General features: G+C 43.6%; 1 protein-coding gene across 8 annotated transcripts in view; it reads right to left on the bottom strand.

The window, feature by feature from the left end:
- Window positions 1-21,841: 21,841 nt before the first annotated feature.
- Cdk20 (cyclin dependent kinase 20) overlaps window positions 21,842-25,024 on the bottom strand; it is a 42,915-nt gene continuing 39,732 nt past the window's right edge. For all 8 annotated transcript variants that reach the window (XM_038335509.1, XM_038335510.1, XM_038335507.1 and 5 more), the window contains 3 exons: window positions 24,825-24,948; window positions 24,403-24,558; window positions 21,842-23,680 (listed from right to left, as the gene is read on the bottom strand). In XM_038335509.1, coding sequence (XP_038191437.1) covers window positions 23,483-23,680; window positions 24,403-24,558; window positions 24,825-24,948 — 478 coding nt within the window. In that variant the 3' untranslated portion in view covers window positions 21,842-23,482. The remainder of the gene's footprint in view (window positions 23,681-24,402; window positions 24,559-24,824; window positions 24,949-25,024) is intronic.

Raw genomic sequence — 25,024 nt, 5'->3', positions numbered from 1 at the left:
AGATTCCATTCTCTTTTGCTGGTAAACTCTATATCCTTAGTCCACAAACTCACTTATTCAGAGAACCCTTACAAACCCAGGACCCAGCTCCCTGCCCCCAGGCTCATATTAGCCTGTGATGCAACTGTCCCATGGGTATCTGAACCCTCACTTGGACTGTGAGCTCCATGAGGGCAGCAGTCAGAGCCTAGAGCAGTGGTTCTCAACCTTCCTAATACTGTGACCCTCTAATACAGTTCCGCATGTTGTTGTGACCCCTCAACCATAACATTATTTCATTGCTCCTTCATAACTGCAACTTTGCTATTGTTATGAATCAGAAAGTAAAATCTTTTTTTATATATATTTATTTATTACGTATACAATATTCAGTCTGTGTGTATGCCTGCAGGCCAGAAGAGGGCACCAGACCTCATTACAGATGGTTATGAGCCACCATGTGGTTGCTAGGAATTGAACTCAGGACCTTTGGAAGAGCAGGCAGTGCTCTTAACCGCTGAGCCATCTCTCCAGCCCCTCAGAAAGTAAAATCTTATATTCAAGATATCTGATATTTGACCCCAAAAGGAGTTGAGACCCACAGGTTGAAAACTGCTGACCTAGAGGAATGTGGGGCACATGGTAGGATACCAGTATACATTCAATCCATAAAGAATTAAATGAAGAATTAATAAAAAAAAATGCAATTCTGCCTGCAGTCCAGTCATAGGAAATGACTTGATTCTCTGTTAGCCTTAATTCCTGGCCTTCACTTAGGAAAACTAAAGTGTCTTTTGTTTTCTCTTCTCTCAAGTACAGAAGCAATGTTGCCACAACTATTAATCTCCACTTCACCTCTCACAAAAGCTAACATTGCCTATTCAACTATAAATAACAGATTCTCCTTTGAGTTTACTCTTCCAAGGTTTCAACATGCTGGCACCAAGAACAGACTGCTCAAGCATTTTGTCCTGTCTGTAAACTAACCTAAAGCAGAATTTCTTTTGTATGCGCTAGTCTGCCTGATCCTACCTCATCTTCAGGGAAGGTCCCTGTCTGGAGTCAGTGGTGGAGTCTAAAGATGGATTTCTCTGGAAACAGAGGTGCGTCTGAATCTGCCACATTCATGGGAAACTCTGTCACCCCTGACTCCAGGAAACCCCAGCTATGGGGTCAGACAGGATTGATTCAGAAAAAGACCTAGAGTCTATGGTGATTTGAATGAAATGTCCCTCATATTCTCAGGCATTTGAATCCTTGGTTCCCAGTTGGTGTTACTGATTAGGAAGGCTTGGGAGATAAGGTCTTACTGGAACAAGGATGTCACTGGAGGTGGGCTTTGAGACCATGATTTTGAGTGCAATCTTTTGATTCCTGCATTCATTTTGAGATGTGAGACCTCGGCTTCCACTCTAGCCATCTTGTCTGCTACTAGCTGCCACACTTCCCTATCATGATGATAATGGACTCTTATCTGGAGCCATAAGCCCAAAATAAACTCTTCCTTCTGTAAGTTGTCATAGTTACAATATTTTATCACAGCAATAAAAAAATACTAATACATACTCCAACTCTGATTCAGCAAGAAATCTGATATTCACAAGACCTTTCAACCATGAGGCACCATGACACTAGAGATTAGGAGTAGCAGCAACAGCATCCCAATTCTACAGATGAGGAGAAAAAACAGAAGATCAAAAGCCAATGGGGCCAGTAGGGACCAGGCCAAATTTAGCATCAGTTCTTGGTACTCATGATGGTTAATTTTGACTGTCAACTTGATAAGATCTAAAGTCAAGTCTCCTAGACCTGGGAGATAAGCCTCTGAACATTTGTGGATTGAGTTTCTAGACTGGATTCCTGAAGGTAGAAACTAAGTGTGGGCAGTACCATTCCATAAGCTAAGGACTGAATAGAAAAGAGAAAGTAGTTTGAGCACCAGCATTCCTCTCTCTCTTGCTTCCTGACTATAGATGAAATGTTGCCTCATGCTCCTGTCTGTGCTTTCCTGCCATGGTATCCTATACTCTCAAACTGTGAGCCAAAGCAAACCTCTCCTCCAGTTTCTTTTGTCAGATATTTGCTCACAGCAACAAAGAAGTTGCTGGCACAACGCCAAGACCTTTGTTCCACTTTCGTGAATACAGTATTCTCTGCTGCAGCTTCAGAGGTAAACTCCATTATGATGGCACCGTTGGTGTGATTATATAAACAAAGACCTTCTCTGGTCATTCTGTGCCATGTACAAAGCCATAAGAAGTGGGAGGACTTACAGCCTGTGATTACAACAAGACCTTGGCATAAGTTAACTTTGTAGTTATCTGAGAAGTGTCCTCCCATGAAGACCAAGACAGTCTGGTCACACACACACACACACACACACACAAAATGCACTGTGAGCCATGCCATGAGCAAGGCCAAACATCTCGTGTAAGTCACATCTCCAAATGACAACCTACCCTCACTTTCTGCAGTTTCTCTTACCAGGGGAGAAAGCTACGTTTGGATGCCCTCTGCCTCCAAGTATAGCCTCTGATAGATCTCCCGGGACACTTCCAAATCCTGCCTGTCCCCATCCTTCTCACAGAGAATGTGATGAAGAACACACTAATCTCCTGGATCAAAGGTAGGAACAGAATGAAGTGCAAAGGGCTCCCACTGCAGGATCAGCGCGTGCTGAGATAACTCCTCCAGCTCTTGGCCCAGGAGGTGATGAAAGACCCAGAGGCGCCTGCTGTGAGGTCACCGTCCAAACCTCCTCCCACCTGTCCTTCACCATCACAGAGCCCAGCCACTACCCCACTGAGCCAAAGATTCCAGTGACCAAAAGTCCTTTCGCAGTACCTGTTTCCCATCTCTCTGCTGGGTTTCCCAGTTTTGGAAACACAAATCTGCCTCTCATCACCTCTGCCACAGTTTCCCCTGCTCACTGCTAGTCAGTGACCCTCACTCCTCTTTCCCTGCCCACAGCTTACATTCACTCCCATGTCCACTATCTAGAAAGCCCTGGGGTAGAAGATAGAACCCAGTTTTATCCACACACTCCTCCCTAAACCTTGGTATATACCTCCATGTAGGTAAAATGTCTTGTTTAAAAATAACTAAATAAATAAATCTTACTGGAGGGCCTGGTGGTTAGTTCACTTGGCAGAGTGCTTGTCTAGCGTGTGCAAAACCCTGGGCCTAATCTCAAGCACTGCATAACTCAAGCATAGATTCAAGCACTCCTGCAATCCCAACACTTGGAAAATAAATGAAGAAGGATCAAAAACTGAAGATCATCCTCAGCTACACAATGAGTTCAAGAACAACCTAAGCTGCATGAGACTCTATCCAGAAGGAAGGAAGAAGTGGCATTGAAGTGGGCAGGTGAGCAAGCGGGCTATTGTTCTTTAAATTGGCCCCAGTGTTTCAGATTATAAATGGCTTAACACTTTTCAAGGGATGGAATTTTGTAATAATTCTTTTTCATTTAAAAAAATCATTATGGGGGCTGGGGAGATGGCTCAGCAGTTAAGAGCACTGACTGCTCTTCCAGAGGACCAGGTTCAATTCCCAGCACCCACATGGTGGCTCACAACTGTCTGTAACTCTAGTTCCAGAGGATCTGACACCTTCATACCAATTCACATCAAATAACAGTTAAATAATTAAAAAAATACTGGTATTTTTTTTAAAAAAAAAATCTGTTGTGGGGAGGACATTATGAGCCAGGTATGGTGATGCACACCTTTAATCCCAGCACTTGAGAAACAGAGACAGGTGAGTCTCTGAGTTCAAGGGCAGCCTGACCTACAAAGTGAGTTCAAGGACAGCCAGGGCTACGTGGAGAAACCCTGTCTCAAAAAAGTGAATTAATTAAAATTTTAAAACATCATTACATTTAGTATCCTACAATAGCATGTACTCTGATTTTTATAAAAGTATATTGCCCACACAAAAGCTTTTGGTTTGGGATTCCACTAAATTAATGGATTTGTTGTCAAATCTTAAATTTGTCAGCTTAAAAATGGTTGTCACTTGTGTCTTTATTTTACCCTCTGTACCTGCCCATTTTTCCCCGTTGGAGTGTGGTTTTATCATAATGGCTTCAAAGGGGACACATTGTGTGTGTCTGTGTCTGTGTCTGTGTCTGTGTCTGTGTCTGTGTCTGCACGCACGCATGCATGTGAAAACGTCAGGAACATACCGTGAGGACTGAAGCGATGGGTTGGCGGCTAAGAGCACTTGCTAAGTACCCATGAGACCTGAGTTTGAATACTAGCAACCATGTGACAAGCCATCTCTCCCAGCCCAGCTACAAGGCAAGCTCCCAGGAAATGAGGTAGAGAGCATTAGAAGAGGACAACCAGCATCTTTCTTCCTCTGGTCTATTCATGCCCATGCAGGTACACACAGACTGTGGTCTATTCATGCCCACGCAGGTACACACACAGACTGTGGTCTATTCATGCCCACACAGGTACACACAGACTGTGGTCTATTCATGCCCACGCAGGTACACACACAGACTGTGGTCTATTCATGCCCACGCAGGTACACACAGACTGTGGTCTATTCATGCCCACGCAGGTACACACATACTGTGGTCTATTCATGCCCACGCAGGTACACACACAGACTGTGGCCAGAGAGCACAACCTCCAAGGCACAGGAAACTCTGGCCTCTGTGGTGTTCACTCCCAACCCTTCTACTTTGCCTGCCTTCTCAGGGAAGATGGACACCCTCAAAAGAAGACTAGGGGTTTCAGGTTTTTGTTTTTGTCTTGAGAAGCGATTCTTAAGGACACTCCATCTGTTTCCAGGGCCTTGTTTATAGCCAACACTTCCATTTTAAACCTTTTTGCCATTGACTCACTTAAACTACTGGGATTGGGGAACAAAAGGAAAGAGTGAGAGAAGCACATGAGGAAAAGCAGTCCACTGGGCTGGAAGCTATACTGCATCTTTCTCAAAATCTGAAAGCGAAACTGACTGGGGATTAAATCTCTGAGATCACTGAGTAATGGCACAGCAGAGGACCAGTGTGATTTGCTATTTATGGTCATCCAGCTGCAGCCTCAATCCTGAAGGTGCCTGTGAACTCTGCTGTCCTGATGAGGAGGAGGCAGCTGTGACACCTGGAACATGAGACTGGCCAGACCTTTCACAATGTCGTAAGTATAAACCGACTTGCTCAGTGCTTCAAAAGCGTAAACCAGGCTTTAGCTGGCAGGGATTCACAACAGAGTTTACAAGTGCAAGAGTAAAAAGATCTCCAGTATGCCTTCTTTAATGCCTTTGAAGATTATTGGGATATGCAAAGACTTTATCACACTGATTACATTTATAGGGTTACTCTCCAGTGTGTGTTCTTTTATGCATCTGAAGATGACTGTGACATGCAAAGGCTTTTCCACACTGATTACATTCATGGGGCTTCTCTCCAGTATGTGTTCTTTTATGTACTCGGAGACTACTGTGACATGCAAAGGCTTTATCACACTGATTACATTCATAGGGCTTCTCTCCAGTATGTGTTCTTTTATGTACTTGTAGAGGACTATGGTTGTCTTTAATTTAACTCTTGTCTAAATTTAACTCTTTTTAAATGTGACAACTGAACTTCATGCAAGTTGGCAAAAGTTCTGGTACTAAAAGTTCTATTTTTTTCCACTTAACCTATTCAGAGGATCTCCTAAGAAGATGTCGTCTTTATTTGCCCTGATGTCTACAATTTGTGTCATGAGTGCTTTAAAGGTCTTCATGTGATCTGTGGTATTGTAGTTTTTCTAAGCAGTCTTCAAAGGGTAAATATGTTTATGTACTAATTATGGTCAGAAAAATAAGGCAGGAAAAGTTGATGGCGTTCTTTAGATTTTAAATGAATTGAATGGGGCAGTTCTTATAATAACACTTGTAAGAATACAACACTAACTTAATGTGTATTCAGTTTAAATTGTTACGTATTTTTAAATTGTCACAAAAAGAAACAGTTTTGTACATTTGAAGATTTTTTTCCCAACAGCTTTCATCTTTATTGTCTAAACTTGGAACCTTAACCCTTACCAAAGAAGAAAAGTTGACAAAAATAGCCTTCTAGCACAAACACTTTTTTAAATGAATAATGGTAACCTAAGACTTAATATTTTTATAAAATGTTGTAATATTGTTTTGGGGATAATTGAAATAAAAATCTTTGTTGTATGAAAAAAAAGAGTAAAAAGATCAAGGGGCAACTCTTCAGAGGCTGAGATGTGGTCAGAGGTTTGCTGTGCTGGTGTATGTATATATGTATGTGCATATGCGGTATGTGTGCATGTGGTGTACACGTGTTTGCATGTAGTATGTATGTGTGCATGTGTGTGCATGTGGTATGTGTGGTGTATATGTGTGTGTACACGTAGTGTGTGTACAGTGTGGGTGTGTGTGGGTGTGTGAGGGAGGTGGCTTGTTTTCGTTTGCTTTGAGATAGCACTCTCTTTCTGTTGTCTTCCAATCCAGATATAGAATTCTACCTCTCCAGCACTATGTCTGCCTGTGTCCCACCCTGGTTCCTGCCATGATGACAGTGGACTAAGCCAGTCCCGGTTAAATGTTTCCTTTATAAGAGTTGCTGAGGTCATGGTGTCTCTTCACAGCAACAGAAACCCTCACTAAGACACTGTGTTTGCGTAATGAATGATGTCCTCTAGAAGAAGGGTTCCCCCAAGGTTTTCTATTTGCACCAAATAAACTCGGTGTTAAATACAAAGGGCAGCTTTCCAGGACCATTAATACTGCCTCATTTGCTGTGGAAACAAGAACAAAAGGCCTCGCAGCCAGAATGCCATCAACCCTTGGATCCCAAATGCTCCAGAAGAACTACTTACTCAGTTTTTATTATCACCGTATATTACTAAAATAACCAATCAGCTTATATATGATCATGAAAATTGATAGCAAAGGAATATTTTTCCAAATAAGACCCAGAACTGTACTTACCTTAGCTGTAACTATAGTGACCTTCCACCTCCTTCAGTTCCTGGAGCCCCCTTAGAGAAAAAAAAATGATCTAAATACTGGGGCTTTTCCAATGCTCTTATAACTCTGAAATCTAAAAAGAAAAAAAAAACATTTATTTTGAAGTACCCGAGCTGTGGCTTTTCTGACTAGGTATTTGAGTTTCAAAGCAGCTTAACCTGTGGGTGAAAATAAATCATTTTCTTACCACCAAGAAGGCTCCAAGAATGCTGAGCCATGCTGGATGATCAAGAGAACAAGCCAGAAAAGGACAGGTTCCCACCAGAGGTGACCCCAAAATGGTGATTAGGGGTGTTGCTCAACTGGGAAAGCTTGCTAGGATACATAAAACCCTGGGTTCTGTCCCCAACAGAAATCAATATTGGTGGCCAATGCTATAATCCCAGCACCAGGAGGTAGAGAGAAGCAGAAGGATCAGTGTTACAAGGTCAACATTAATGCCTCATTATGTGCTGAAGTCATAACCATCGCACATAAACTTATGCCACTTGCTACTTCTCAGAGAAATGTGTGAGGCCACAGAGAACTTTCATGGCATGTCTATCTATCTGCCTGTGGCCCATTTGACACATAAAAGATTTTTTATTTTCATATAGATGAGTATCTTTTTTCTTTGTAGCATCAAGCTTTTTGAACTTGATAATGAGCACTTAATGAATGTGACCTACCCTCGTTTTCTAACATGAGTGACAATCCAGGACTTTAAACTTTATGATGTAGAAACGGTTTACACACGTAGACATGAAAAGCTAACTTTAGAAAAAGCAAACAATGGTGTTTCTTCCACAATCTCTCTCCACCTTGTTTTCTGAGACAAGGTCCCAGAACCTGGAGCTAGCCCACGTGGCTAAGCTGACTGGCCATTAACTTCTGGGAATCACCTGTATTTGCTCTCCCAGCTCCAGGATTACCAGTATGTGCCATAGCTTTCAGCTCTTTTGCATCGGGGCACTAGAAATTTGAACACAGGTTACAAGGTTTCCACAGCAAGCCATCTCCCCAGCCCCATATTTTCACCTCTCTATGCTCTCTAATTCTCTCTATAACTAAGAGAGCCTGCATGTTTTCAGACAGCATCTTAGTCCTCCATAGGCGCTACTTGTTGAAACGTAGTCTGCTTGTTACCAGTGTTAATCACACTGAAATAGCCAGCATGAGTCTGCCTGGAGTATCTACTATCCATACAACCACCTTCAGAAAGCTGTGAACACATGAAACTACTTCAACCTCATTATAGCCATTGCTCTCCAAAAATCCGGCTGTGCTGCTGAAAACCTCAGCTCTGAAAGCACATTCCAAATGCCCGCTTAAGGCCACGGTGCATCATAGAGCTTGAGAAAACGAGCTGCACAAATGCTGAACCCTTGCACTTTAAAATCCTCAACAGCTGGCTGGAAGAAGCAGACCTATAAGTAATCTTCATTTAGCTCCTGAGTGGGCTTTGTAATCAAAAGTAATTTGGTGTGAAGCATATTGAAATGCCTCTCGCTGGCAGCAGGCGGGTTGATTTATTCAGGTGCCCACACAGCGTGTGCTGCTTTTGCAGCCCTTTGCATTCCATTTCTCTGTGATGCTGCTCCACTGGACTGCCTGTGTTTCTGCAGTGCGCGAAGGGTTCACTGTCTCCATGGTCACTGGCTCATGGATTAGTATGGGTTTTCTCTCGGTTACAGGGACTGCAGACGATGTCTTGCATCAACAGGAGTCAGTCTTGCAATGACATCTTCATGATACACCAGAGTCATAGATACCTCACTAAAGATGTCACTCATGGCCCCGCACAAATATTTCATCAATCCTAACTACACAAAGTGCATTTGGCTCATATGCCGCAAAGAGGCTTCCGAGGAGAGTGTTCAGGAAGGAGAGAGAGGATGCAGGGAAGTTGGGTCCCTAAAAGTCACCATGCATCAGCAAAGGCTTGTGTACATGCTCTGTGTCAGAACACAAGGCACAAGAGTGAAATGTGTCCATGTAACTGCACCTCCATGAACCTCTCAGTGTGTATGAGTGTGTGAACAAAACAAACTGATATAGTCTATCGGACCCCCAATCACAAAATCCTAACTGTCAGATCAAATGCTAATGTTTAAAAAAGTGATGGTTGGGCTGGGGATGCGGCTCAGGTGGTAGTGTTCTTGCTGAGCACTCACAGAAGCTCATGTTCAGTTTCCAGCACTGCATAAACAAGATGTGATGGTGCTCACCTGTGATCCCAGCACTCAAGGAAACAGAGGCAGGTAGATCAGAGTTTAATGTCATTCTCAGAAACAGAGGGAGTTAGAGGTTAGCTAGCCTGCCTCATGAGACAGCTCTTCAAAAAACAGGGGCGGGAGGTACCATTCCATCCTTAGCTAGGGATTGTGCTAGGCGATGGGTCACTTGTCCCAAGTCAGGGTCACCTCTAAATATCTCTGTGCTCTATCTGTGCTCACCAACACCTGAAGATCACCTAATCCACAGTCTGCTCACCCCAGGTCTGAACTCTCACATTTCCTCTGACCCTCAGATCACTGCCCACACCATAGGAGGCTGCCCTACTAGAGAGAATACAGAAGAAGCCAGCTGTCACACGAGGTAGGCATAAAATAAAAAAAGATCCTGTGTTTCTCCTCCGGTCTCTACCCACCCCTCCCATGGCTCCACTCTGAGAAAGAAGAGACCCACGTGACGATGAAAGGTTTGCCCAGTCAACAGTCGCCCCAGTGAGGTTGGCCATGAATTCTCTTAACCCAGTCTTCAGATGTTTTGTGGTCTCTTACGTTTTGATTTGCATTTCCAGATATACTGAGCAATTTTCGCATATTATCAGCCCTTTACAGTTTCTTTTTGGAGAAGTGTTTATTCAAATCATGTTTTTTTTGCTCGGTTTCTATTAGGCTGTTTGCTGTTTGGGTGCCTATTTTGGATACTAATCCTGTGTTGGATGAGTAGCTGGCAGATATTTCATGACTGTAGGCTTTCTCTTTACTCTGTTTGCTGCTTCCTTTGCTGTACAAAAGCTTTTAGCTGGATGTGACACCACTTGTCAATTCCTGCTTTGTCTTCTGTGCTCTGGGGAAATCGTCACCTGTGCTAAAAGATGGAACTACTTCCTGTATTTTCCTCTAATAGCTTTAGAGTCTGAGGTCTTATAAACCAGCCTGGCCTCAAACTCAGAGATCCACCATCCAAAGATGCCTCTGCCTCCTGCGTGCTGGGATTAAAGGTGTGTGCCACCCCCAGCCCCCATGCCTTTAGGGTCTGCGGTCTTATGTTAAAGTCTTTGTCCATTTCAATTTGGGTTTTTGTTGGATGTTTTTGTTTGTTTGTTTGTTTGTTTGTTTGTTTTTTGAGACAGGGTTTCTCTGTGTAATAGCCTTGGCTGTCCTGGAACTAGCTCATGTAGACCAGACTGGCCTCAAACTCACAGAGATCCACCTGCCTCTGCTTCCCAAGTACTGGGATTAAAGGCATGCGCCACCACCGCCCAGCTCAATTTGACTTTTGAGTAGTATGAGCATTTCTGTGTTCATACTGTGAAGTAAAGTGCCAATTCTCATCTTTTCTACCTATAGGTGGAATTTTTTAAGCAGCCTGTCTTTTCTCCAGTGCATATTTTTTGCCACCTTTGTTGGAAATCAGTTAGTTAAAGATGCTTAGAAATATTTCTGGGCTGTTCATTGTGCTCCTTTGGTCTATGTATTTGTTGTGTGCCAATATTGTCTTGCTTCTGTTGCTCACATTTTTTGTTTGTTTGTTTAAGGGTGTGTCTGTCTGTCAATTTGTCTGAAATAGGGTCTCATTCTATGATGAGACCTAGACCATGGTGGCCTAGAACCTACTATGTAGCGTAAATTGGCCAGGAGATTTCTTTGAGCTCAAGCTCAGTTCAGTCTACATAACAAGTTCCTAGACAGCCGGGTCTATTAAAGAGACCCTGTCTCAAAAATAATAATAAAGTTTTATGAGTCTCTTTGCTCAAGATTGCTTTGATTTTCTTTGTCCATATGAAATTCAGGATTTTCTTTCAGTTTTTCATATTAATCAGAAAGGGGAGCGACGATGCCATGGTGAACATGTGGAGATTAGATGACAGTTTGCGGGACACAGTGCTCTCCCTCCACCATGTGGGCTCTGGGGATCAAACTCGGGTCACCAAGCTTGGTGTCAGGTAGCTTTACCAGCTGAGTATCTTGCCAGACCAGGACTGCTTTGCTACTACTGTGAAGAATTGGTATTTTGATGGGGATTGTATTAAATCTATAGAGTACTTTAAGAAACATGGACATTATAAAATTAATTTTCTCGGTTCATGACCATGGGAGGTCTTTTCTATCTTGTCTTTGTTGGGGCGGCTGACCAATCCCTGCGCTGAGGGGCGTGGCCGCTCCAGGGGAAAAGGTACCTTTCAAAAGAACCTTTTTAAAATGTAAAAAGAACATGTCTTTTTCAATTTCTTCCTTTAATGCTTTATATTTTCACTGTAGAGATCTTTCCAATCCTTAGCTTTATTTATACATAGGTAGAGGTGGTTGTAAATGAGACTATTTTCCTGATTTCTTTGTCACTGAGTTCGTTATGGTTATCACTTTTTTACTACAATTGTTATAATTCTAAATTTAGAGTAGACAGTGAGTTGTTTGTTTTAGGATAGGGTCTCACTGTGTAGCCTTGACTAACCAAGAACTAACTATGTAGGGCAGGCTGGCATCTCTCACACCTCTGCTTCCTGTGTGCTTAGATAACATTTGCACCAACATGCTTGCTGAAAAATAATCTTTAAGCCATAAACATGATGCAGAGTTTGGTTTAGTTTTAAGTTTATCACGTTAGTCTCCTAAAATCACAAAAATACTTAATGTTTTTTTAAGTATATGTTGGGAAGGAATTAGGTTAAAAGAAGGAATCAAAATAAGCAATTAAAGATAAAAGACAAATTTAAAGGTTACAAGTAAACTGGGCAGTGGTGGTGCAAGCCTTTAATCCCAGCACTCGGGAGGCAGAGGCAGGTGGATCTCTGTGAGTTCGAGGCCAGCCTCGTCTACAAGAACTAGTTCCGGGACATGTTCTAAAGCTACAGAGAAACCCTGTCTCAACACCCCCCCCCCCAAAAAAAGTTAAAGGACATTTAAAATTGACCATTCAGGCTGAAAGACACTTAAGGAAATGCTCAACATCCTTAGTGATCAGAGAAATACAAATCAAAACAACTCTGAGATTCCATCTTATACCTGTAAGAATGGCCAAGATCAAAAACACTGATGACAACTTACACTGAAGAGGTTGTGAGGTAAAGGGAACACTTCTGCATTGCTGGTGGGAATGCAAGCTGGTACAGCCCCTTTGGATGTCAGTGTGGCGATTTCTCAGAAAATTAGGAAACAACCTTCCTCAAGACCCAGCAATAACACTTTTGGGTATATATCCAAAGGATGCTCAGTTGTGCCACAAGGACATGTGTACAACTATGTTCATAGCAGCTTTGTTTTTCATAGCCAGAACCTAGAAACAACCTAAATGCCCCTCGACTGAAGAATGGATAAGGAAAATGTGTACATTTACACAATGGAGTACTACACAGCAGAAAAACATAACATCTTGAAATTTGCAGGCAAATTAATGGAGCTAGAAAACATCATACTGAGTGAGGTAACCCAGACCCAAAACAACAATTATCATATGTACTCACTCATGAGTGGTTTTTAAACATAACGCAAAGAAAACCAGCCTACAAATCACAATCCCAGAGAACCTAGACAACAATGAGGACCATAAGAGAGACATACATGGATCTAATCTACATGGGAAGTAGAAAAAGACAAAAATCTCCTGAGTAAATCGGGAACATGGGGACCATGGGAGAGGGTTAAAGGGGAGGGGAGAGAAAGGGAGGGAAGCAGAGAAAAATGTATAGCTCAATAAAATCAATTTTAAAAAGAACATAATTTCTGGGAAACAAAAAGGAGAAAACATATAAAAAATAAAATTGACTATTCAAATTGTTTCTAAGCATTCCTTTAGAAAGACAAAAATAAGTTTACAGAGGGATAAGTACGTTCACTAACAAGAATCTCAGAACCAAGATTCAAACTAAAATTTGAATCTATATTTTGTGACTAAAAATATATGCCTGCAACAATTCTCTATTTATGCTAAATTAAAATTCTGAGTTGACATTTTTGTAGCACCCTGGTTTGATGGACATTTGCTTGGCTTTAAAATGTTTTTTCCAAGCTTGTGATGTAGCTCAGTGGTAGAGTAGTTGTTCAATGTGTGTACGGCCCTGGGTTTGATCCCCAGTACCACAAAAAGAAAAAATAAAAAGCAAGTCAAATTGCTTTTCAGACACACACAGACATCTAGTGAGGGTGATAATTGCTTTCCGTGAAACCTGCAAAGTTCATAAGGCCTTTGTCATTGCCAGCTTAAATGGGATCATCCATGGGGCCATTAAATTTAAGCTGGCTGTAAAAGCTTTCAAAGGGCTACCATTTCCAGCTGATAAGAGCTTCTACTTTTCAAACTTTCTGCATGACAATTATTTTTAGCTCTTTGCGCTGACCACTGGAGACGCGGATATGAAGGGTCAGAAGCCTGCTGCCCATATTCATCATTGCTCACTCAGGCTGCTCCCCTGGTGGACATGCTCCGAGATGCCTGATCACCCTGGTTTGTGTCTGTTCACTCAAATTTGGATGTATCTCAGAAAGGTCTATCTCCCTTTCTAGACTGTAAATTCCAGGAAACAGGGTTTGTGTCTGTCTGTGTCACTACTGCCTCCCCAGAACCCAGGAGATCAAAATGTCCTAATGTTGCTTGGAGTGACATTGCATTCCTTAAATACCAGCACTGGAGAGGCTGATGCAAAAGGATCACAGTTTGAGGCCAGTGTGGACTACACAGTGAGACCTTGTCTAAAAAATAGGGGGTGGCTCAAGAGATAGCTCCGGGTTAAGTAGTTTCTCAGCACCCACATAGCAGTTCATAACCATGGGTAACTCTAGTTCCAGGGGATCTGACACACTCTGCTCACCTCCAAATGCACCAGGCAAACACATGGTGCACATACACCCACACAACACTCATACACATAAAATAAAATAAAAAGCTTAAAAAATAAATAAAGTCATTATTTGAACCAGGCATGGTGATACACACCTTTAATCCCAGCACTTAAGAGGCAGAGGCTGGCAGATCTCTGTAAATTCAAGGACAGCCCTGTCTATAGAGTGAGTTCCAGGGAAGCCAGGACTATGCACAGAAACCCTCTCTAAAAACAAACAAAAAAAAACCAAATGAAAATTGTTTAAATGTAAAGATAAAGACAAACTTCCTAGTGAGTACCTGATTAGTGCGTGAAGCTGCTCTGACCCTCAAGAAACCTCACTTCCCAGGGTTCTATCCAGGCATCCACATTTCTCTACAGTCATTCCCAAGGACTGTGGTGAAACTGAAGGGTCCAAGCCCAGCCACAGAAAACTGTGTAAGCTATAGCCAAGGTTTTGTACTCTGTTCAAACATACTGGGCTCCCTCTCTGCACTAGACTGTGCTGGGTAGGACAGTACAGTGGGAGGCCCCTGAACCGGCTCTTTCTCTCACAGTGTATCATCTGATGGAAAAGAAAGATGCTAGCCAAGTTATCACACTAATAAATGCATTAAGAGCTTGCTCTGCAAGCATTAGAAGTTGAGTTTGGATCCCTTGTGCCCTTGTAAAGCAACTGTGATAGTGGGTGCTCTAAACCCAGAGCTGAGCAGAGGAGGCAAAGGAAGCCCAGAGCTTGCTGCTAGTCCATCTAGCTGTGTGGTTCAGGGAAAGGCTCTATCTCAAAAGGAATATGGTAGAAAGTAATAGAGAAAGACATTCAGTGTTGATTTCTGATTTCTGCATGATCAGCATGAGTGCACACACATGTATACATTTTTTGTATATAAATACACATACACACACACACACACACACAACAGGTGCTGTGAACAACTAAACCAGTGTATTATAAGCAAGAAACATTTTGTTCTATACATTCATCTAGATTTGGCTTTTGTTTATTTTGATACAGATTTTCATGTAGCCCAGACTGGTCCTGAACTTCTACGTAGCCAAAGATTAACCCTAAAGTTTTGATCCTCCTGCCTCCACCTTCCAAATGCCGGGATTACAGGTATCCACTAGCAGGTTCACTTGACAAAGTGCTACAGATTAATCCAAGATTTTGTGGATGATAAGTGGGCACTTAACCAACTGAGCCTCATATCCAGGCCCGTTTCCTCATTTTCCATTATAAATGCCATGATGGAAAAGTAGAAAACTATTTCTCACTCCCGAGTGGTAAGTAAGGAAACAAAGATGTTATCCTAGGAGGTACACACACATGAAAACATAACTCTGGAGAGTATGTGCATATGAAGAATGATCCAGGAAAGGACACGTGTATAAAGAATGATCTGGAAGGCACATATGTATGAAGCCATAACCCTGAAAAGTATGCATGTATGAGAAATCCTGGAAGGTACACGTGTGTGAAAGATGTGCTCCTGGGAAGCATGCATGCATGAGGACTGATACTAAAAGGCACACAGGTATGAAGTCATGATCCTGTAGGAGAAGGTAGGCATAGCTGATCTTTGGTGAGCTACTATTACACTGGGCTAGATCATAGTTTCTCCAAGACCTAAATAAGATGAGCAGAAACAAATGATCCTGGCATTGCCAACTTTCAGGAAAATTCTAAAGACTGTCACCAGCAGGTATGGAGTAATGGCCCAGTAGTTAGGAATATTGGCTACTCTTCCAAAGGACCCACATGGCTGCTCACAACCATCTGCAACTACAGCACCAGAGGAAGTGATGCCCCTCCTAGCCTCTGCTGGCACCAGACATACACATGGTACACAGACTTACTTGCAGGCAAAATACTAGTACACATAAAAGGGAAAGGGCTGTTTAAAAAAAAATGACCACCAGGAACAATCCCCAGTGTGAAGAGAAACAGAAATGGTGGGAAGGGAAGGGCTGGGGTGGACAGGAAAGAGACAAACTCAAAAGGAATCAAGATGTTTCAGAATGGCAGCACCCAAGAGTGATCTACCCATCATGTGAGTGGCTCTTACGTTCTTGTCAAAGTCCCTGTCTCACGGATGATCCGTAGTATTTGTCCCTATTTTCACCTTAATATCAGCACTGAGGTTAGTTTTCCACAAGCCCTCCCCATCCCTCTTTTACCCTACTGCCCCTCTCCCCTACCCCTTAAAATGATTAACTCCACTGCTCTGGGCTGACCAGGTCTGTCGAGGTCCCCTCATCACAGGGACTAATTTATCCTGAAGGTGGTAGCCGGCTTTGATGGTTAGAGGTCCCTGTCTCCGAGGAGAGGGCAGCCTGAGGTGAAAACTGCCCTGTTCCGGCTGTGCCTATCCAAGTCACATGATTTGGCGCACTAGGAATGACTTCCTGTCCTCTGGGCCTCTTGGGGTTCAGATAATTTAGGAAATTCATGCTTTCCTCTGCTCTTTTCCCTCCTCTCGGTGAGTTATTCAATTCTGTAGAGCATGCACCTCGGATCATCTCACACAAGCCGATAGCGCCATCTGCTGCCTGCATTTTCTGACGCCAGCCATGTTACCTTGGCTGAACCTCCTGGCAACAGGAAACTCCTCATTCTCTTCATCTGCCTGTGAACCCATCACAGAGGAACAGGAATTGTCATCCATGTTAAATCAGTGTTAAATTGTATTTTCTGTCTAATAAGATTGCACCCAACTTTGGAGATGTATCTTTCCTTTATTTCTGGTTGATATAGAAGTGGCCAGTCTCAAGCCATCTGAGATTCATGTCACGACAACGAGCATCAGGACAGGTATAGAAAAGATATACTCAGGAGGATCCCAAAGAGGGTCAGACTGTTCCCCCAAACCACCACCATCCTCACATCAGAAAAATCTCAAAATTAAAGGAAACCCAAAACTTCTAATGACTGCGGAAGGAAGCTGCTTTCCCTGTGTACCTCAAGGGCCTGGTAATGAATGTCCTATGCTCCCTGCTCTTTAACTTTCTCACCCATATGCTGGTGTTTGTTTTTTGTTTTTTGTTTATTTTTCAAGACATGGTTTCCCTGTGTAACAGTCCTAGCTGTCCTGGAACTAGCTCTTGTAGACCAGGCTGGCCTCAAACTCACAGGGATTCACCTGCCTCTGCCCTCGTGTGCTGGGATTAAAGGCTTGTGCCACCACCGCCCAGCCCCAGATGCTGCTTTTAAGTCCTCTTTCTGACTTGATACTATGTTTTCTGGGCTGCAGAGCAAAGCTAGCTCTCTGTATCTCACGAGGTTACCCCAGGATGGGGTGGGGGGGAGTTGCTTCAGAATCTTATATAAGGCCCCAAATTAGTGTTGATTGTGTGGTAATTTCCTCCTAAATAAAACCTTCCATCTTGAAGGGGGCTTGTAAAGACACAGGATGCTCTGGGGGGGGGGGGGGCGTAAAACAATCCATCCTGCAAGATCGATTAAGCTCAAGAAGTAAACAATTCAAAGTCTTCAGGTCCCTAAAACCAGGCAGATTCACTAGGCATCCTCCATCTCCAAGCATGTATCAACTGTAAAAGACCAAGAGACATCAGATAATCTGGACTGTCTAGAAGAATCTCTGACCAGCGGAGCAGCCCGAAGGTTGTGAACCACACTCCAGTTCACAAGCTATCACCCATGCTGGAGTGGGTTTGGGAGTCTTTGAGTCATTTCTGCTTCTGGAAATAACCCCTCACCCATATCCCTGTAAGTAAGTAACCCCAATGTCTGTAGGAGGGAGTTCGCTTGTTGGTTCCCAGCCACCTGGCTAGCTTAGACCCAAAATAATCACACAGAAACTGTATTAATTATATCACTGCTTGGCCCATTAGCTCTAGCTTCTAATTGGCTAACTCTTATAGTCATTTAACCCATTTCTATTAATCTGTATATCACTACGTGGCTGTGGCTTACCGGGTAAAGTTCCCAGCATCTGTCTTTGGCAGCTCTATGGCTTCTAACTCCTCCTTCCTTTCTCCCAGCATTCAGCCTAGCTTTCCCCATCTAGTTCTGTCCTTTTCTGTCATAGGCTCAAAGCAGTTCTTTATTCATTAACCAATAAAAGCAACACATAGACAGAAGGACCTCCCACACCAAATGTTTTAGGTTTTTTTTTTCTTTTTTTGGGGGGGGTGGTTTGGGGTTTTGGTTTTTTGAGGGTTTTTTTGGTTTGGTTTGGTTTGGTTATTTTTTGTTTGTTTGTTTGTTTGTTTCAAGACAGGGTTTCTCTGTAGCTTTGGAGCCTGTTCTGGAACTAGCTCTTGTAGACCAGGCTGGTCTCAAACTCATAGAGATCCACATGTCTCTGCCTCCCACATGCTAGGATTAAAGTCGTGTACCACCACCACCCTTTATAAGAGACCACAGCAACTCTTATAAAGAAAACATTTAATTGTCTCACTTATTTTCAGAGGTCCAGTCCATTATCATCATGATGGGGAGCACTGGTAGTGTGCAGGCAGATGTGGGGCTGTAGTAGTAGCTCAGAGTTCTACATCTTGCAGGCAACATGGAGTGCTCTAAAGCTACACTGAGGGAAATGAACAAAAGGGACCTTAAAGCTCACACACACACACACACACACACACACACACACACACACACAATGACACACTTCCTCCAACAAGGCCACAGATCCTAACAATGCCACTCCCTGTAAGGGTCATTTTCTTTCAAACCACCACATTCCACTCCATGGCCCCCAAAGATTATAGGCATATCATAATGCAAAAATGCATTCAGTCCAGTCTCAAAAATCTCCATAGTCTTATCACAGCCTCAAACTTGTTTCAAGTCTCTTCTGAGATGTATGGCAATCTCTTAACTGTAATCCCCCTATAAAAATCAAAATCAAAAGACAGATCACATACTTCCAACATACAATTAATGTCATTAATCCTATCATGCAAACATTTTTTTTGAAAGGGTCTCACTATGTAGGCCAGCCTGGAACTTGTTATATGGACCAGGCTGGTCTTGAACTCGGAGATATGCCAACATCTCAAGTGTTGGAATTAAAACTGTATGAAACCACTGGCAGCCATACCAGGCCCAACTTTAAACCAACTACCTTGAAAGTGGATTTGTCTTATTTTTAGCTCTCTGATTCTTCACATCTATCTTAAACTCTGAAATCAGCTTCAGTGGTGGAAACATGAGTTTGAAGACAACATGGACTAGACATTAATGTTGGAGGAGGGCCCACTTGTTTGTCCCAGCCACCCAGCTAGCTTAGCCCCAAAATAACCACACAGAAACTGTATTAATTAAAACACTGCTTGGTCCATTAGCTCTAGCTTCTTATTGGCTAACTTTTATATTAATTTAACCCATTTCTATTAACCTGTATATCACCACATGGCAGTGGCTTATCGGCAAAGATTCAACATGTCTGACTCTGGCAGCACCATGGTGTCTCTACCTCTTCTTCCCAGCATTCCATTTATTTTCCCTTCCTAGCTAATGAAGGAACTGCTTTGGGCCTATTAACCAATGAAAGCAACACATAGAGAGAAGGACCTCCCACACCACATTAAGGCATTGTTGACTCCTCAAAGGGTTGAAATGTCCAGCATGCACTGGACACTGAACTCTGGATTCAATCCTCAGCACTGCAGAATCCAGAATCAGTAGTTCACATCTACACTGGCAGCAGGATGAGCTCAGGGTCATTCTGGCTGAGAGCCTTTATCATTTATTACAGGAGCAATTAATATTCACGGTGTCAACTGGCCAGAATTAACTTCTGATGGAGAAAATGTGCCTTGCAAGACCTGCAAGAAATACAGACACCAGAATATCTGATGTTTCTCCCAATAATTTTAAATGTGCTAAATGCATTCTTTCCCTAGCCTCTGTGTGTGTGTGTGTGTGTGTGTGTGTGTGTGTGTGTGTGTGTGTATCGCATGAATACATTCCTGATCTACTGGGCATTTTTATCTGCAGATTGTCAAGAAGATGGTTCTGCCTTAGCTGTATTGTCCAATTAATATTAATACTGCTAACCTCTACCAAGTTTTGATGAATAAAACAAATACAAAGAAATGCTGCCCAAGTCAGGAGTTCTGTTTCCATTAAGAGCAGAACTAGAGTACAGCTTAAGAAAACAGCGGTAATTTCGCCAGCTGCCAAGACAGCCACACACTATCAACTGATATAAAACTTTAAAGTAGCTTTTAGATCAGGCCAGGTGCTTTGTTAAATGGATTTTAAGATAAACTATTACCAAAAGAATACAATCTTAGCTGGGCAGTGGTAGTGCACACCTTTAATCCCAGCACTTGGGAGGCAGAGGTAGAGGGATCTTTTTTTTTTTAATGTATACAATATTCTGTCTATGTGTATGTATGCCTGCAGGCCAGAAGAGGGCACCAGACCCCATTACAGATGGTTGTGAGCCACCATGTGGTTGCTGGGAATTGAACTCAGGGTCTCTGGAAGAGTTCTTAACCACTGAGCCATCTCTCCAGCCCCTATATCCTATACTTTCAATTGTATAAAACATCTTAAACATTTTGTGATCAGTGGTCATAAAGTCCAGGCTTTCTGAGATTGGAGACTGGTTAGTTTACAAATGTGTCCTCAGAGAGAGTGCAGCAGCAGCTGGAGCTGCAGGGCCTGGGCAGAGGAGTCGCCCATACAGCACTGGGCGAGGGGCAGTGGCATTTGAAGCATTTTCAGTCTTAAGATAGATTTTCCTGTCCAGTGTGTAACCCTTGACCATAGAAAGAGAACCTAGTAACTCTTGGTTTTTTTTGGGGGGGGGGGGTGAGGACGATGAAGTTAGTTTATATTTTGTAGCTAACCCTGGCCAGTTAGAGAATCTTCCTTCTGTGGTGTCTGAACAAGGGCTGAAGTTAAGAATCTGTGCAGAGTTAATTATTGTCCCTGGTACTCCAGTTAAATTACTTTGCACTATTTACCTTGGCTCAATAAATCATACAGCTGGCTACATGTTCTAGTAAATAAGATTGTATTCTTTTTTGTTTTGTTTTCTGCAGAGCTGGACTCTGCAGGCTTCTGTAATTCTGGGCTACACAGTGAGTTTGAAGCTAGCCTTGGCTATACAATGAGTTTGATGCTAGCCTCAGCTACACAAGATTCAGTATCAAAAGAGTAAAAAAAAAAAATCTGTATTGTGTGCATACATATGTAGCAATTTTGCCTACTCTGATATCTAACTATACCACATTTTTAACTCTTTTGCTTATAAAACTTTGACTTATATTTATAATTCCATTCTTGAAAATACCCATTTCTCTCCCTTTTTAATACAAGTAACCTCTGTTCCAGCTAGAATATGTACTCTTAGGCTTGTAAGCCCAATAAAAGTGGAGGCATCAAGGTCATCTCAGTCACAGAGGGAGTTCACAGCCAGGCTCATCGTCTCATCTAGAAAAGAACAAGCCAAAGAAAATATTTGGGGGGGGGTGGTAGACCATCCTACTACAGGCTGTATATTTGTGTTTTGTTGTATTATTACATGACTTTCAGTACCACCCACTGTATTCTACCAGTACCAAGTGTGGTAGTTGCAATAGCTGGTGAGTCCACCATCTGGAAATGCAGAGCTGGTTTTCTGCTGGTCAATGTTTCCCTGTATGCCTGGGTATCACTGTGTGATGCGGAGTTAGAAAAGGCTCTGCAGAGATCACTGAAGACACCGATGTGTAAATCAACAAATGGACTACATTTTTTAAAAAATATTTATTTATTTATTACGTATACAACATTCTGCCTCCATGGATGCCCGCACGCCAGAAGAGGGCACCAGACCTCTTTACAGATGGTTGTGAGCCACCATGTGGTTGCTGGGAATTGAACTCAGGACCTTTGGAAGAGCAGGCAATGCTCTGAACCTCTGAGCCATCTCTCCAGCCCCTGGACTACATTTTTTATCATCCTGTACTTTTGTTTCCAAAGAGCGTCCAGACACAAGTTGTCACCCATTAGTTTCTTGTAGCTCTTAAGAGTCTGCAGACATGATCAGAGAAATAAACAGAGCTCGGGTTATGAAGACATCAGGATTTCCTGAGAGCAGCATGGTGTAAATCTGTTAGTTACCTCTGTGTCCCCAATACTCACACAACAACCAATGCATGTTAGGACTAAAACAAACATTTTAAGAATATAATGTGTCTCCTATGTGTGTATATTATATGTACACATATACTTTTTTTCAGACAGGATCTCCCACTATAGCCCAGGGTGATCTTTCACTCTTAGGAACCCTCTTGTCTCAGACCTTTGAGAGCTAGGGTTACAGGTGTATCCCAAAGTCACTAGCAAATTTTGTTATATATTTGAATAATGGATAGTTAAGATTCTATTTCATCTATTCCTGAAACAATATTCTGTCTTAGTCCTTACATAACCATATAGTAAACCTTAATATCGGCTATACAAGTCCTCATCATCTTCTGTCTGCTCCTCCTCTTGGTACTCGACATCTCAGTATTCTTTGAGGCCAGTGCTTCTCAATTTATGGGTCGTGACCCCTTGGGGGTCGAATGACCCTTTCACAGGGGTCTCACACCAGATATCATGCAGATCAAATATTTACATTATAATTCATAACAATTATGAAGTGGCAATGAAAATAATTTTATGGTTGGGTCGTTATAACCTGAGGAACTGAATTAAAGGGTCACAGCATTAGGAAGGTTGAGAACCACTGTTTTAGATTCATCTTACTATATTACTATAAAATAAAGATCAACAAGCTGGCTGTGTTACACTGGAATTTATTTACTAAATTCCAGGAATGCCTGCTTCAAATGTGCATGGGAGCCTCCAGCTTACCCTCGTCCTGCAGAAAAACTAACTGCCCAACATGTGGAAAATGTGCTTTGGGAGCAAAACTGTTCATCCCTGGGCCTCAGCTTCTGGACCCTCACTCCAGGCACACGAATGGCACAGCACCAAAGTGGCCCTGGCTGGAAGCGCCTTCTGGGTGACTGACCCCATAAATTAAGGGGCATCTTGTCCATTTCCCTAACAGAAACAGGCAGAAACACTCCGAGCTTTTATATGAACCTCAAATCCTGGTCCAGAGGGCTCTGGAAACCAAACCAAAGCAAGCCTGCCTTCCCAGGTGCACACCCAGTATGAAGACAGCTTACTCTTGTTCCTCCCCAAGTGCTGCTGTAATAGCAATGGACTTGAACAGGAGACAGAGCCTGGAGAACCATCTCCAAGGTAGGGGACACCACAGAGTGGTGGCCCTGGGAAAGGACACAGCTAGCAGTTTCCGGAGGCTATGTGACTCTCGCTCTCTGCTGGGCTGGACATCTTCATGGTTCTGCCCCCTGAGGCCCAGTCCTCAAGCAGGCTAAGGAGTAGGATGAGGTGTGGTGTGTGTATCCATGGGGAGGCTATGGAGGCAAATCAGGAAGAGGCAGAGGAACAGCTGTCTAGATGCTCCTGGGGCAAGTAGGCAGGACTAGGCGAGCATCTCACCCCTCTGGGATGAAGGGCCGAATCAGCTCTGGGTTCAGCAGTGACTCCTCAAGAGGACGGTCCACATGGAAGTCATGGACATGAGGGGGGCCCGGGTGAGCCTTCGGTGCAGGTCCCCCTGGGCGCTGAGGAATTGGCAGCTCAGAGGGATGGGCAGGCAGAGGAGCTGTGAAGAAGTACTGATGGAGAAGGGCCTGGGGGTCACAAACAAGAGGCAGCAGAAGAAATCCAGTCACTACCTGCCCCCAGAATCATTCGGCTGGCTCGGCAAATCCTGCCTTTGTGCCTGTCTGGAGCACTGTCCCAGAGGCTGGGAACATGGCAGTGAGCCTAAAAGTCTGGCCAACAGAGGAAGGGGTTGGGGACATAAACCAGAGAAAGGGACAGAATGTACAGGTATATCTCCAACAACAATAGTTTGATGTGTAGCTATTTCCTCCCAAATGAAACATTCCCTCTGGGCAGGAGGCTCCTTATAGACTCAGGAATTAGAGGAGACTCACAAGTCCCAGAAAACATCTGAGACTGTATCTGACCTCAGGTCAGATTTGTTAGCAGTTTCTATCTCGAGTGAACAGACACTTGTTCATGTCTCCCAGGACAAGTTATAAAAAGACCAGGGAGCTGCTGCAGGGTTTGAAGGGTTAGGACACAGGAGCACAAGCCCAAGGCAAGGAGCAAGCACAGGAGGGGTAAGGACATGAAGAGCAATGGGGGGAAGGAGACAACACTCACACCTCCAACTCCTGCGGCTGCAAGAGGGAACCACTGATAAGAGGGGGATGGACAGAGGGCAAAGGTCACTGACTACTCTCCTGAAGAACACCCCACTGGGAAGCCCGGGTTTCCAGTCCGTCACAGCCCATAGTTCCTGAGGACAGACTATCAGAACAGTGACCACAACCTTGAAGCTTACCTGGGAGGCTGCGATACGCTGGTGTGGAGGGTAGAGGAGGAACTGGCCAAGCAGGTCCAAGGCCTGGGGAGAGGCATCAGGCAGCACCTCCTCCAGGGGCACCGGTGCCTGCTCCTTGAAGGAGATCTTGTTGTAGTCAGGCAGCTCTGTGATCTCCTGAGCTCAGCAGAGGAAGAAGCGATGAGAGCAGGCCCCACCTCACCGCTCCTGATGCAAGCTCCCTTTCACGTTCTCACTCAGATCACGGTCCCTCATCACCCACACATGCCCTCCTTGCCCACTTGCTGAGATGTTACCCAGACAAGACCTGGCCCTTCTGCAGTCAAGGAAAGCTGGGGCCCCGGTACACCTGCATGGGTAGAAGTCACTTCCTACTGGGGAAGAGAGCCATCCCATGCCTTCCCAGGATGGCTGCTACTAACCGGCCAGACTCGAGGACTGGGGGTGCCCAGGATGCGAAGCACACAGCAAAGTTGCTCGATGTCATTCTCTCCCGGGAACAGGGGGGACCCATTCAACAGTTCTCCCATAATGCAGCCCACAGCCCTGTGGATACAGATGTAAGCAACTGGAGCGCTCACACACGGGTGATCATGCTACCCACGACAGCTCTAACACCTCA

This window comes from Arvicola amphibius, chromosome 6 (genome assembly GCF_903992535.2).
Source record: "Arvicola amphibius chromosome 6, mArvAmp1.2, whole genome shotgun sequence".
Classification (NCBI taxonomy): domain Eukaryota; kingdom Metazoa; phylum Chordata; class Mammalia; order Rodentia; family Cricetidae; genus Arvicola; species Arvicola amphibius.
Note: the sequence above shows the minus strand (reverse complement) of the source record. Positions and strands in the feature narration are given on the sequence as shown.